Source organism: Aotus nancymaae, unplaced genomic scaffold (genome assembly GCF_030222135.1).
Source record: "Aotus nancymaae isolate 86718 unplaced genomic scaffold, 86718_ANA_hifiasm-v0.15.2.pri h1tg000029l, whole genome shotgun sequence".
In the NCBI taxonomy this organism is placed as follows: domain Eukaryota; kingdom Metazoa; phylum Chordata; class Mammalia; order Primates; family Aotidae; genus Aotus; species Aotus nancymaae.
In genome coordinates this window covers 11,439,173-11,454,402 of record NW_026988442.1, presented here as the reverse complement: position 1 = coordinate 11,454,402, position 15,230 = coordinate 11,439,173, and the positions used below count along the sequence as shown (strand labels likewise).

The window sequence follows — 15,230 nt, the reverse complement described above, 5'->3', positions numbered from 1 at the left end:
CATAAGTAAAATGCTACACATAAAATGTATCCAACCTATTCTTTGCTCTGTTAATGGCTTGCTGAGTAACTGGGTTTACTTCTCTGTCAAACAGGAGGGCTGTCTCTAGCTTCACTTATTTTAAGAAAGTGCCAACGGCCTTTTTTTTTTTTTTTAAAGAAAAAGAAAAAGAAAAAAAGAAAAAACAGACAGGGTCTCTATCTGTTGCCCAAGCTGGAGTGCAGTGGCAAGATCATAGCTCACTGCAGCCTTGAACTCCTGGCACCAACTGATCCTCCTGGCTTGGCCTCCCAAAATGCTGGGATTATAGAAATGAGCCACCACACCCAGCCCCATGAGTCTTAAACCAAATGAGATATGAGATGCAAAACAGCCTGGCAAACTGTAAAGTACTGTGCCCATACAGGGGGTTGTGACTATCAGGGAGAGGTGAATGAGGAGGCCCTTAACCACACTCCTGCCCATGCATGGCTGAGGCAGCCCAGGCTCTGGGCAGGAAGGTAGACCTCCCCTCTGGAGCCACTGGAGGCAGCTCTGTGTGAGTCACTTGGGCGGCTTTGCCAGGAGGTGGGGGTGAGGTGGGTGAGCAATACCCACATGGGAGGTCTGGTTTCCTTCCTTCCTTATTCTCTCCCAACCCTTGGCTTCTGCTTTTGCCAGCAGTGTGCCGTGGGACTTGGGCAAGTTCCTTATCCCCTCTGAACACCTCCACAAATTCAATACATTTTCTGGGTAGCAGTAGTATGTGTACAAAAATGAGTTCCTGATCTTGAAGCATTCATAGGAGACAGACTAATACCCTGACATGTAAACAGAACATTACAGGGAACATGTATTCTATTTTATGGAATGCAAAGCAAAACAGGCTGGGCTTGGTGGCTCACGCCTGTAATCCCAGCACTTTGGGATACTGGGGCGGGCAGATCACCTGAGGTCAGGAGTTGGAGACCAGCCGGGCCAACATGGTGAAACCCCATCTCTACAAAAATACAAAAATTAGCTGGGTTGTGGTGGTGTGCACCTAGGTCCCAGCTACTGAGGAGGCTGAGGCAGGAGAATCGCTTGAACCTGGGAGGCGGAGGTTGCAGTGGGCTGAGACCGAGCACTGCACTCTAGCTTCAAAAAAAAGGAAAAATCCCAAACAGGGTATTACAATGCAGTGCGACACGTGACGTAACAGATGCGTATATCAGTGTGACACACAGTATGAACACCAGCAGTTACAAAGGGATTCTGAGGTCAGGAAGACCATTTGGACTCCCAGCTCTACTTCTTTCCAGCTGTGGGACCTCAGGAAAGTGATTTTTTTTTCTCCGAGCCTTGATTTCCTCAGCTGTAAAATGAGTTGTGAGGATTCTGATTTCTGCTTTGGAAGTACTTAGCATTGTGCCTTGAGTCATCATTTAAACTATATACAACATTTGTATCATTATTATGCACAAGAGAATCACGAGAAGGCCAACAAGACAGTATTTCTGCAGAGAAGTAAAGGGGTCAGAGGTGGCGAGAGCAGGTACCACTTAAGCAAGGCCCTGATGGTCAAGCACAGGGTCTGATGGTCTGGTATGCAGCAGGAGCCAGATAAATGCTGACTGGGTTGAGTCGTCTGTTTTTGTTTGTTTGTTTGTTTGTTTGTTTTTGAGTGGAGTTTCACTCTTTTTGCCCAGGCTGGAGGGCAATGGTGTGATCTCGGCTCACTGCAACCTCCAGCTCCCGGGTTCAAGTGATTCTCCTGCCTTAGACTCCGGAGTAGCTGGGATTACAGGCATGCGCCACCATGCCCGGCTAATTTTGTATTTTTAGTAGAGATGGGAGTTTCACCATGTTGGCCAGGCTGGTCTTGAACTCCTATCCATCCGCGTAGGCCTCCCAAAGTGCTGGGATTATAGCCATGAGCCACCATATCCAGCTTGAGGAGTGTGCTTTGTGTACAAGGAAAGGAAGTGCTTATCAGGCAGAAAGATACACACATTCAGAGGCTCAGGGCCGTAAAAGGACACACAGGACTTTGTGGCTTCACCTACAAACCAGTATTATGGCTCATTTCCATGTATTCCTTTCAATTCAGCCCAGCACCCTGGGTGGGAAGAAGCCTAATCTTATTCAGTGACAAACCAAGGTTGGACAGATCCTTTTCACCACACAGAGGGATATGGTCTCCTTTGTGGGTGACTTATAAATATCCCATGCTGCAAAGTTGACTCAGAACAGGAGACCGGACTGTAATCCCAGCACTTTGGGAGGTCAAGGTAGGCAGACTGCTTGAGCCCAGGAGTTTGAGACCAGCATGGGCAACATGGAGAAACTCTACCTCTATTAAAAAAAAAAACCCACAAAAATTAACTGGGTATGGTGCAATGAGCTGTGATCGTGCCACTGTACTCCAGCCTGGGCAACACAGTGAGACTTTCTCTCTCAAAAAAAAGAAGAAGAAGAAGAAGAAGAAGAAGAAGAATGGGAGACCTGAAATCTGACAATAATGGTAATAATGATAACATGATAACATTACTGCACTGTTCTAGGTACTTTACATGTTTACGTCCCCACAAGAACCCCACAAAGCAGGTACTTTTTTTTTGTTTTTTGGAGATGGAGTTTCGCTCTTGTTGCCCAAGCTGGAGTGTCGTGGCGCAATCTTGGCTCACTGTAACCTTCACCTCCCAGGTTCAAGCCATTCTCCTGCCTCAGCCTCCTGAGTAGCTGGGATTACATGTGCATGCCACCACGCCTGGCTAATTTTTTAATATTTTTAGTAGAAACGGGGTTTCACCATGTTAGCCAGGCTGGTCTTGAACTCCTGACCTCAGGTGATCTGCCCACCCTGGCCTCCCAAAGTGCTGGGATTACAGGTGTGAGCCACTGTGCCTAGCCAAAGCAGGTACTTTTAATAGCTCTTTTACAAATGAGGAAGTGGAGGCCTAGAGAGGTGAAGTAACTTGCTTAGTGTCACACAGCTGGGGAGTGGCAGAGCCAGGATTCAAACTGAGGCAGTCCAGTTCCAGACCCCAAACTCTTGGCAGCTGTTTCCTAGAAGACCTCTATCTTTCCTATCTGGAAATTTCTGTAGGAAAGTTATAACAGGAAGATACTTGGGAAGCCTGCAACTTTTCTGAGGAACAGAATCCTGAAGGTAACTGAACAGCTAATCTTTGTAGTTATAAAAATATTTAAAAAGTTGTTAGGATTCTTTAACAATCCAATTGGCATTTTTTTTTTAATTCAGTCTCTGTAGAGACTGTCAAAAATCGCCAATGCTGACTATATTTCAAGTCGTCATGGTGGGGTATTGGGGAAAGTTTTCAATTAGCAGTAATTGTGCCTCGATAAACCTCATTGGCTACGATAGTGCCACTGCGCAAAGCTACCAACTGGCATTTTTTAACCAGATGCGCATATGTAAATGCAATAGCTCCGGCAACACAAGACACAATTAGAAAGTGGGGGAAAAAACCTGACACAAACAGCAGAAGTAAATGTGGCTTCCAATGACATTCTGGATGTTGTTAGCAGAGCGGAAACAAAAGCAGTAAGGGAGGACAGATGCCTGCTCGGAGCCATTGGCACGGCTCAGGTTCTTGGAGCACTGCTTGTAGGCCATGTCCTGGAAATGATCTGGAATTCATGGGCCATTCTGTTACTGTTGCCCCAGCTGGACATCCCAGGGTCTCTACTCCTTACCACCACATTCAGTCACTCAGCTCTCCATGGTTACCTTTCCTGACCCAACCTCCCACCCCAATCCTTTGGCCCTCACTGCTGTCTTCACAACCCCTGCACCAACCTTACACTTCTCCCTCTGGCCTATCACCCATGCTGCCACGAGCTCTTTTTAAAGCCTACACCTGATTGTATCACATACCTGCTTAAAAACCTCTGGAGAGGCTGGGCGCAGTGGCTTACGCCTATAATCCCAGCACTTTGGGAGGCTGAGGTGGGTAGATCACTTGAGGTCAGGAGTTTGAGACCAGCCTGGCCAACATGGTGAAACCGCGTCTCTACTAGAAATACCAAAATTAGCTGGGCGTGGTGGAATCTACTACAGGCATGTGCCTGTAGTTCCAGCTACTCGGGAGGCTGAGGCATGAGAATTTTTGTACCGGGAAGTCGGAGGCTGCAGTGAGCCAATATCACAACCACTGCACTCCAGCCCCGCAGAAGAGAGTGAGACTCTGTCTCAAACAAACAAAAACTAAAAACAAACAATAACAACAACAACAAAAACAACAAAAACACCTCTGGAGAACAGCCTACTCCACAGCAATTAAACAAGAATCAAGGTTATTGCTGGTGGGAAGTAAACTGATATAACCTCTATAGTGGATCATATGGTAAAATCTATCTCAATAAAAAGTGTGGGCTGGGAGCAGTGGCTCAGGCCTGTAATCCCAGCACTTTTGAAGGCTGAGGTGGGCAGATCACCTGAGGTCAAGAGTTTAAGATCAGCCCGGGCAACAGGACAAAACCCCATCTGTACTAAAAATACAAAAATTTGCTGGGTGTGGTGGTGTGTGCCTGTAATCCTAGCTACTCAAGAGGCTGAGGTGGGTAAATTGCTTGAATCCGGGAGGCAGAGGTTGCAGTGAGCTGAGATGGTGCCACCATACTCCAGCCTGGGTGACAGAGGGAGACTCTATCTTAAAAAAAAAAAAAAAATCCTACAAATACACAGACAAGTGTGAAATAAAAATGTATAAAGATACTAATTTCAGCATGGTTTGTAATAGCAAAAGGCTGAAATAACCTGAATGACCAGTGGATGACTCTAAATTGGTGGTTCTAAATTTGAGCATGCATCGGAATCAACAGATGGGCTTGTTTTATAAAACACACACTGTTGGGGCCACTTTGAACTTCTGATTCAGAATGTGCATTTCTAACAAGTTCTGGGGTGATGCTGATGCTGCTGGCCCAGGGACCAGACACTAGAGAACTAGTGTTCTAAGCAAACTGGCGTACAGGTGGGGTATCATACAGCTGCTAAAGAACACACCCTATGTACTGACAGGATTGAATCTGCAACAAATATTAGGTGAAAAAAGCAAGGAGCAAAGAAGAGTGTACTATATATAATATTATATACATAGTGTATAATAATATACAATAGTTATGTAACAAAAATAGGGCCGGGTGCAGTGGCTCATGCCTGTAATCCCAGCGCTTTGGAAGACTGAGGTGGGTGGATGACCTGAGGTCAGGAGTTCAGGACCAGCCTGGCAACTGGCCAACAAATTAAGAAAAAAAAATATCAAGTTGAGGAACAGTATGTACTATATAATCCAATTTTTATAAAAATAAATTGACGTATGTCTATGTACACAGACACATACACAATGTTTGTATATACACAGAGAAAATTCTCAAAGGTTACACACCCAACAGCTAATTGGGTTACTTCCAAGGAATAGTGCCCAGGAGGCTTTTCCTTTATACTTCTGCACTGTTTGAATTTTTTTTTACAAGTGTATAATATTTTTGTAACAATAATGATTAACTGCTGCACTGCTTTCAGGATTCTCTTCCTCAGAAAGGCCGCAGGTTCCTGAACATCATGCCACTACATCCAAGCCCCTCTCCTGGGCTCACACCACACTCCTCACTGCCTCTCACATCTTGTGGTCCCTGTTCTGCCTGTTGGACTCCCCCCAATCCACGCAAAGACAACTGCTGCCCCTTCCAGGAGGGCTATCAGAACTCTATCTTCTTGGCTAGTCACATGTCTATTTCTCCTTGGTGACAGTTCAGTGAGAGCAGGGCTTGGCCTTCGTTGTCCTGGAACTTCTGGTACCCAGCCCAGAGCTCAGCCCAGAGGGGGCATCCAGTCCTGCTGGCTGAGGGCCCTTTAAACCAATCCAATGTGCAGCTATTGCCTGGGCCAGATTCGCTTCTGTCTGGGAGGCAGGCCTCTGACAGGGGTGGGTGCTGCTCCGAGTAGCTGCTCCTCCCAATACTACTTCTTCACAACATACTCCTGGAGGCTCCACCTTCTTCTCTCACAGTTTCACAATTTTCCCTGCCTGTTATGGACACCTTGACCCCTGGGGAGAATTCTGTCCTCACATTCCTTCTCTTCCACTGGCTTTGGGGCCCAACACTGGTGGGAAATCAAAACTGGGTCCCTACACTAACTCTTCTCTCTCCTTTTCATATGATCAGGGAAACGACTCAGGGTAGAAAGGGATTCATTTGGCCCGTCCTTCCCCTAGGTCAATGCTGCTTGTCTTTAGAGGTACCTGTATCAGGAGAGAGCCCTGGAAAAGAACTAGGCATACCTGGTTCTGCCCCTAAATGGCAGAGTGATCTTCAGAAGTCATTTCTTTCACTCTCAGTTTCTTTTTCTGTACAATGAGGATAATGAAACTGGCTCTGCCTGCCACTTCAGTTGCTGTGAGCATCAAAGGGCGTAAAGGTTTTGCAAGTTTTACAGCATCTGCGTCATTGGTGGTGGCAGGCTCTTTATGGTCAGGTCCTGTTTGCAATTTCATACAGTCCTCCAAACACTGCTGCCCTGCAGGAGATGCTTGGGAGAGGTATTCAGAGGCTAAGGCTTTCTCTTACCTTCTGTTTCAGCCACACCAGACCTGCCACTATTTCCTGAACTGCCCTGTAGCCTCCTGCCTCCGTACCTCTCTCTACTTACCTGGTTACTTCTGCTTAGAATGCCTTCTACTGGTTGAAATTCTACCTGTACACCAAGGCTCAGGCCTACCCCCAGCACAAAGCCTTCCTGCACTGTCCCAGATGTACTCAGTCTTTCTCCCTCAACCCTGCAGCACTGCTTGTATTATAATCCCAGATCTAGTTATTCTTCTGTCACCCAACTCCTGAACTCCTTGGTGACAGGGCTCTGACCTACTCATCTTTGCAGGAATCCTCCCTTACCTTTGATAGTGGTGGAAGGTTCAGGAAATACTGTTGTCTGGAAGGTGTTTTCTGTAGAGATTAGTGATCCATGTACGAAAGGTGCCAGGGAAAATTAGTCAGTTTGGAGAGCAGCTCAGATCAAGCTGCCTAGCCTTATAGCAGCTGTCCTTTGCCTCCTCTGTCCTGGTTTATCTTAGAACTTCTCTCTGCACTAAGTGTCTACCTGACAGGCACAGTAGAGAAGCTTAAGATCACCTGAACTCTGCTTAGAAAAAGCCAAATAAAAAGGAACATGGAGTCATGTTTGAGTCTCTCAGCCTAAGCCCTTCCTGCCTACTGCTTTCCTTTGCATCTGATCGCATACAGAGCCAGTAGTGAGCTCTCTGCTCTTAGGGAAGGAAGGTGGCAGGCCTCAGCCACTGCTCAAGTTGGGTAGTATTTTGAGAACCTCAGCTTGAGCAGTTTCAAAAGTGGCAGCTGCTCTGTGGGCCTGCCCTCTTTGGGCAAGACAGCTTCCACTGAGGTTTATCTTCAGGTCTGGGTGGAGGAGTAGCATGGGGAGCTGCAGATAAAGAGAAGCCATTGGTATAACGGGCTGGAAAGGGCTTCATATACGGAAGAAGTGGGCTGGCAAAGGGGGAAGAGGAAGCAGAAGGTGAAATGTGCTGGAGTCCTCCTAAGTATCCAATGGGACAGACGCTGAGGAAGGCCAGGGATGGAGTCTAGCCCAGTCTCACAAGAGGGGCCAACAGTGGCCCAGTAGGCAGGCCCAGTTTGGTTGGGGCGGGGGTTGTCCTGGGGGTAGGGGAGAAAGGCCACTTTGAGGTAGGGTCAAAGGCTGGCTGGGAAAAGGGTTACAGGTTAGGAACAAGGTCTGGGTTTCGACTAGGCCATGTCCAAGACTGGATGGTAGTGAGAGAGAGGAGACCAGCAAAGTAAGACGTCCACGCCTGGTTGGAAAGTAGAGGCACCAAGATGCCAGGTTCTGAGGAGCTAGCCGACTGGGATGGTTCCAGAAAGTGATGTGAGAAACTGGGGGCTGAGAGACCATTGTTTTTGAGGCAGGGGCAAGGGCCAAGGGTGGGGGCTCTAGGTGAGCACATAAGGTGCCATAGATTCCAGTGAGACAGGAGTCAGAGTCTAGGAATGGGTCTGGATGGTGGAAAGGGCCCTGGGGTGGGTTGAGGCAGGGTTCCTAACCAGGGATGACATGAGATTGTACCATTCAGGAAGTTCTCGGGACCACTATCCATCAGGTATAGATGGGGCTGGTCTGCTTGGGCCCAACAGGCTCAGAACAGTCAGTGCCCGAGTCAAAGTGGGGGACGGGCTGACAGCGTTCCCAGCCGCGGCATGATGCACAGGGAGGGAAGTGTCAGGGTCCGGGTCGGGAGCAAAAGCAAGTTCCTATTGGGGAAGGTGTCATACCCTGGTCGGGGGTCGGTGCCCAGATCCCGAGGCAGGAAACGCCAGCCCTGTAATGTGGGCCCGCGATGGAGGGAACGGTGGTGATCAGGGCTGGGAAGGGTCAGTGTCCGGGGAGAGGAGGTGTATGTCCTGCCTAGGAAGGGTCCATGTCGGCCGTGTTCGGTATGGGGGTGGAAAGTGCCCGGTTTTCCCGGTGACCCTACCTTGCCGCGGGCGCAGCGTACCGAGCGCAGGGCGCCGAAGAAGATGGGCAGCAGCGCCATGAGCAGGAGGCTGCCGTAGGCCAGCGCGATGCCCTCGGGCGTGGAAGGCGGCCGCGTCGTGCCGTTGGTGGGGCCGCCTGCCTCGGCGCTGCCGTTATGCGGATCGCTGATGGCCGAGTCCATGGCGAGGGTGCGTTCGGGATCCGACTCCAGCTTCGGTTGCTGCAGCAGGGACGCAGACGGAGACACCGGCTCTGCGGGGAAAGCCACGTTCCCCTAAGGTAACAGGAAGTGACGTGCTCCCTCCCTAGCCCGCGCCGCGCACGCGCGCACACACGCTTGCACGTACGCGCGCGCGCGTGCACGTCTCCCCGCCCGCTCGCCCTCTAGCGGTGGCCGAGGCCTGGGCGGCGGGTTGCTAAGCAACTTGCTAGTGGTCCGGACAGGGGCTCTGGACCTCTGCAGTCCATTCCCAGTCCCAGCCAGTCTCCTCAGTCCCAGGCTGTCCACTCTCCGCAAATCCTCATATTCCGAATAACTAAGAATGTGTTTATTCATACATGCATTTATCGCGTATCCAATTGTTTATTCACTCCTTAAATATTTATTGAGTGTCCCTCAGTATGCCAAGAACTGTCCTAGGCTTTGGGGACACTCAGGTGAACAATACAGGCAAAAGTTCTTCCTTGCATTCATGAAGCTTGCATTTTAGTGCAGTGTGTGTGGGGAGACGTTGGGAAGACACCGTCCCGGTATTGGCCCGAGTCTTTCACTTTTATTATTAATTAATTAATTTTCATGATTTTTATTTTACTTTTATTTATTTATTTATTTTTGAGATGGAGTCTTGCTCTGTCACCCTGGCTGGAGTGCAGTGGCGCGATCTCAGCTCACTGCAACCTCCACCTCCCGGGTTCAAGCAATTCTCTGCCTCAACCTTCCGAGTATCTGGGATTACAGGCGCACGCCACCATTCCCGGCTAATTTTTTTTTCGTATTTTTAATAGAGACCGGGTTTCACCATCTTGGCTAGGCTGGTCTTGAACTCCTGACCTCGCGATCCACCCACCTTGGCCTCCCAAAGTGCTGGGATTACAGGCGTGAGCCACCGCGCCCGACGTATTTTATTTTATTTTTTGAGAGGGAGTTTCACTCATGTTTCCCAGGCTGGAGTGCAATGGTGTGATCTTGGCTCACTGCAACCTCCACCTCTTGGGTTCAAGTGATTCTTCTGCCTCAGCCTCCCAAGTAGCTGGGATTATAGGCATGCACCACCATGCCCAGCTAATTTTTTGTATTTTTAGTAGAGATGAGGTTTCATGCTGTTGGCCAGGCTGGTCTCAAACTTCTGACCTCAGGTTATTCACCTGCCTCGGCCTCCCAGAGTGCTGAGATTACAGGTGCGAGCCACCTTACCCACCCAGCCTGAGTCTTTTGACAGTAGAGAAGTGGAAGAGAGTGAGACCCTGAGGAGTGAGGGAGGAGACTGGCTGACTGCGGGACACTGCCAATGCCTTACTGGTGGCATTAGCTAGACTTGGGGGCAGCCAACTTATTCTGGGAGAAGTTACTTAAAAGTGTTACAACAGTTGTTTGAGCCGTATAAATCTGCACTGGTAGGAGCACTGCCAGAAGCAGTAGGTCCTGCCAGAGCCTGGCCACCATCACTCTGCCCCCGCCTGCTCCAGCTTTGCCAGGTGCATCTTGCTTGATGCTGATGCTGGGTGTGTAGAGAATTGCTGGCTCAGGGCAGGTGCAGGCAAGGTTGATGCTGCATGACTTCTCAGGCGAGGTCAGAAGAAGCCAAACACTAAGGTAAAATATTGTAGAGGAAATCAGAGAAAAAGGAAATAAGGAAGAAGCCAAACAACTTCCATCTCATTCATTGGAACACTTGAGGAGGGAGCTCTGAGCTACTTTTGACAAGTCTGACTGTCCTGAGACTGCCATATTGTAAGGAAGCCCAAGTCACATGGAAAAGCTATGTGTAGATGCTTATGTCAGCAATGCCATCTGAACCCAGTCTTTTAGTTATCTCATCCCAGGTGCCAGACAGGTGAGTGAAGAGCCCTCCAGATGATCACAGTCCCCAGCTGCTTGAGTCACACTAAGCCATCAAGTCTTCCCAGCTGGAGCCCATGAGAGCACGGTGCAGAGTCAAGCCATGCCCATGAAGTCCTGTCAAAACTCCTGATCCCCAGAATCAATGAGTATGACAGAATAGTTCCTTTGGGAACTCCTGTTTATGCAGCAATAGATAACTAGAACAACATATCAGTTATGATTAGGTTTGGCTGATTGCATGCAACAGAAAACCCCCAAATAACAGTGACTTAAAACAGATGAACTTAAAGAGGCTGGGCACGGTGGCTCATGACTATAATTCCAACACTTTAAGAGGCCAAAGAGGGAGGATCACCTGAGGTCGGGAGTTCAAGACCAGCCCGGCCAAAATGGTGAAACCCCATCTCTACCAAAATACAAAAATTAGCTGGGCGTGGTGGTATTCACCTATAGTCCCACCTATTCAGGAGGCTGAGGCACGAGAATTGCTTGAACTCAGGAGGAGGAGGCTGAAGTGAGCCAAGATTGTGGCACTGCACTTTAGCCTGGGTGACAGAGAGAGACTCTGTCTCAAAAAAAAAAAAAAAAAAAAATTAAAACAGATGAACTTAAAGGAAGGGCAAAAGAGTTTTCATCCCCTCCCCTTGACAATCACTCCAGGAGTTCTATATAATGCTTCTACTTACATTTAATTGGCCAGACCATAATTACCTGATCACGTTTAACCACAAGGGAGGTTATGCACACTCTACTAGTGGGACAGCATTAAGCTAGTTATTGGAAATCTTGCAATTGCCTAAAAATGGAGTATTCTTTTTTTAAAAAAATATGCCAAGCTTCAGAATGCAGGAGTATTCTTAGAATGAAAGAGGAGGAGAATGGGAGTTAGGAGGCAACAGCAGTCTCTGCCATTGAAGGGCTCCCAGCGGACTGGGCATTTGAACCAAATCTTGAAGGATAAAGGAGATTTTATTTTCTATGTTTTATTTTTTAAGTAGCTAATATATGGCTGGGTGTGGTGGCTCATGCCTGTAATCCCAGCACTTGGGAGGCTGAGGCGGGCAGATCACGAGGTCAGGAGTTTGAGACCATCCTGGCCAAGATGGCAAAACTCCATCTCTAATAAAAATTAGCTAGGTGTGGTGGCTCATGCCTGTAATCCCAGCTACTCAGGAGTCTAAGGCAGGAGAATCGGTTGAACCCAGAAGGCAGAGGTTGCAGTGAGCTGAGATTACGCCATTGCACTCCAGCCTGGGCAACAGAGTAAGACTCTGTATCCACAAAAAAAAAAAAAAAAAAAAAAAAAAAGCAAAGGAATGAAAGAATGGTTACTCCATAGGCAGAACAGTGGCATGGCCTGATGGACTGAGTATACTCACAGTTATTTCTGGATTATATGTTAAACAAGGGGTGGATTATCCATGCGTGTTCTAGGAAAGAGGTGGGCAATTCCTGGAGCTGAGGGTTCCTCCTCTTTTTAGACCATAAGGGTAACTTCTGGACGTTGCCATGGCATTTATAAACTATGATGGCATATAAATGGTGAGAGTGTCTTTTAATATGCTAATATATTACAATTAGCATATAATGAGCAGTGAGGCTAACCAGCGCTCAGTGGTGTCTCTATCTTGGTTTTGGTGGGTTTTGGCTGGCTTCTTTACTGCATCCTGTTTTATCAGCAAGGTCTTCGTGACCTGAGTCTTGCACTGATCTCCTATCTCATGCTGTGACTAAGAATGCCCAACCGCCTGGGAATGCAGCCCAGTAGATCTCAGCCTCACTTTACCCAGACCCTATTCAAGATGGAGTTAGTTGCTCTGGTTCAAGCACCTCTGACCGAGGTATATGTCAGAAGGCCACATAGCAAATCTAACAAGGTCATTTACACATTAAAGAATGCACGTCAAGCACATTGGAATGGTTGCCTGTAGAGGGATGAGAATGAGAGTGGCAACTGGGATTAAAACAAACAAGCAAAAAATAGGTACAGAAGTAAAATTATACAGGGGCCTTGTGGAAAATAGCGATGAGGGGCCACGAGGAAGGAATGAGTGTAATGAACTCATCACTCTGCTCCTAACTTTCGAAATAGAAAACAAAAGGGAAAATATTGAAGACTTTAAGAGAAAATTGTCATTTCAGAGTTCCTGTTGTTCTTTGTTGAGTTGGGAATGGAGGCTGGATTTGCCAAGGGAATGGGAAGTGCCAGAGAGAGAACCCCTGAGAGAATCAGAGTTCTTTGGTTTGCAAGGGCTGGAAGCACAGTTTGAAGCACTTTAGGCAAAGGCTGGAATGCACTGGCCTCTTGAACTCCAAGGAAGAGGTGAATAACCAAACCAAACCCCTGTGAGGACAGGCAGGGATGGAATTGGGCCTCACTAACCCCCAGAAGCCAGGATGTCCATTCTGCCAGGGTCCTCTCTCTGCATCTCCTCTCTCCTTTTTTTTTTTTTCTTTTTTTTGAGACGGAGTTTCGCTCTTGTTACCCAGGCTGGAGTGCAATGGCGCGATCTCGGCTCACCGCAACCTCCGCCTCCTGGGTTCAAGAAATTCTCCTGCCTTAGCCTCCTGAGTAGCTGGGACTACAGGCATGTGCCACCATGCCCAGCTAATTTTTTTTTTTGTATTTTTAGTAGAGACAGGGTTTCACCATGTTGACCAGGATGGTCTTGATCTCTTGACCTCATGATCCACCCACCTCGGCCTCCCAAAGTGCTGGGATTATAGGCGTGAGCCACTGCGCCCGGCCCTCCTCTCTGCTTTTATCTGCTTAGTCTTCATTCTCTTTCACAGAAAACCAGGCTTGCTACAAAGAGCGGCCCTCAGGAACTGAGTTAACATGTTAAGATTTGCTGCAGGAACCTAGAAGCTCCCAGATCTGTGAGCTTCCTTGGCTCAAGTTGGTCAGGGTAGTCTCGACGTGTGTCCAGCTCTACTCTCAAAGGCCTCTGGGGTGGGTGGTGAGGCTTCTGTTAAACAGGCTGAAGCTGAGGAAAGTGAGGATTTCCAGAATCTCGGCCCAAGCCATAAGATGTTGAATGTCAGGCTGGGTATGGTGGCTCATGCCTGTAATCCCAGCCCTCTGGGAGGCCGAGGCGGATGGATCACCTGAGGTCAGGAGTTTGAGACCAGCCTGGCTAACCTGGTGAAACACCATCTCTACTAAAAATACAAAAAATGAGCTGGGCATGGTGGTGGACACCTGTAATCCCAGCTACTTGGGAGGCTGAGGCAGGAGAATCACTTGAATCCAAGGGGCGAAGGTTGCAGTGAGCTGAGATCATGCCATTGCACTCCAGTCTGGACAACAAGAGGGAAACTGTCTCAAAAAAAAAGGAAGGAAAAAGATGTCGAATGTCATGCGATGAACGTCAGGGTCATAGAATGATGCTAGCCTCACAATGGATCTGGATGAAACTGCTATTGTCCTGATACTGGTATTTTCCCTAGGGAGGGGACTGTACATATGCATACAGTTCAGGAAGACGCCGTGGCAACCTGCTTGAGGGAAATGTGAGCCCTAAGCACCCTGGCTGGCAGGGCTGAGATGGCAAATCTGCTTTGCATTAGAAGTGAACAGGAATTTGTGGGAGGGAGAGAAGGAGCAGATAGAAATATAAGGGCATGAGGGCTAGGTGCAGTGGCTCGTACCTGTAATCTCAGCACTCTGGGAAGCTGAGGAGAGAGGATCACTTGAGACCAGGACTTCACCAGCCTGGGCAACACAGACCATCTCTACCAAAAAACCAAAAGCCAAAAAATCCCAAAACCAAAAATTAACCCAAAAAACCAAAAAACCAAAAGCCAAAAAACCCAAAACCCAAAAATTAACGTGTGGTGGCACACGTCTGTAGTCCCAGCCACTCAGGAGGCTGAGGAGGGAGGATCACTGAGCTCAGGAGGTTGAGGCTGCAGTGAACTGTGATTGTACTGCACTCCCAGTCTGGGTGACAGAGCGAGACCCTATCTCAAAATAAATAAGTGAAAAAGAAAAAAGAAATGGAGGAGAGGATGTGGAAGGAGCGGAGCCAGTGAGATGGAGGGCATGAGGCTGGGACACCGGTAGAGATGGGGGAAACATTCCCAGTAGGAGGGTGGCCAGGCGCCTTGTTTGTGGGGCTCTGCTGTGAGCACCTTTGTTGTCTTGCATCTTCAGGACAGTTTTCTACACGGACAGGCTGCCCTGGTGGGTGGGGCTGTGTGTTTATCAGGGATTTCCCCATCCGATTCAAACACTGAGAGAAAGGATCTTGGAATCAGAGGACACCGTGAGGACTTTGACTGCCGAGTGGGAAACAGATTGGCCAGGACAAGAGTAAAAGTGAATAAATAGACTAAAAAAGTGATGTTGGTTGCTTTGGCTGGGGGAGGGGGCCAGTGCAGACAAGGAGAGGTGGACAGGGTTAGGATCGATCTGGGATATTTCCAATTTAGGATTGTGTTTAGGAAATAGGATGAAAAGGACTCCCTGATAGGATGTGAGGGAGGAGGATGTGTGAAACTGTGTCCTGGGTTTCTGAGCTGACTACTGCGTGATGGACGTGCAATTACCTGAGATGGGGAAGATGGGTGGGGCCGAGGCACCTGTCCCTGTCTCCACCTGGAGTTGCTTCTTTTCTTCTTCTTGTGTTTTAAGACGGTGTCTCGCTCTGTCATCCAGGCTGGAGTGCAGTG

At 48.4% G+C, this 15,230-nt stretch overlaps 1 protein-coding gene and 1 non-coding gene across 4 annotated transcripts in view; both read right to left on the bottom strand.

Moving 5' to 3' along the window:
* The window catches only part of HM13 (histocompatibility minor 13), a 52,904-nt gene extending 44,119 nt beyond the window's left edge, over positions 1 to 8,785 (bottom strand). For 2 of the 3 annotated variants that reach the window (XM_012455236.3, XM_012455238.2), the window contains exon 1: positions 8,493 to 8,785. In XM_012455236.3, coding sequence (XP_012310659.1) covers positions 8,493 to 8,675 — 183 coding nt within the window. In that variant the 5' untranslated portion in view covers positions 8,676 to 8,785. Of the gene's footprint in view, positions 1 to 6,269; positions 7,303 to 8,492 lie in introns of those variants that run through there. The other variant, XM_021665689.2, reaches the window with a different exon arrangement.
* On the bottom strand, positions 3,224 to 3,363 carry LOC135277183 (U4 spliceosomal RNA). The gene has a single exon (XR_010344768.1). It is a non-coding gene; the product is annotated as a U4 spliceosomal RNA (small nuclear RNA).
* Positions 8,786 to 15,230: the final 6,445 nt, after the last annotated feature.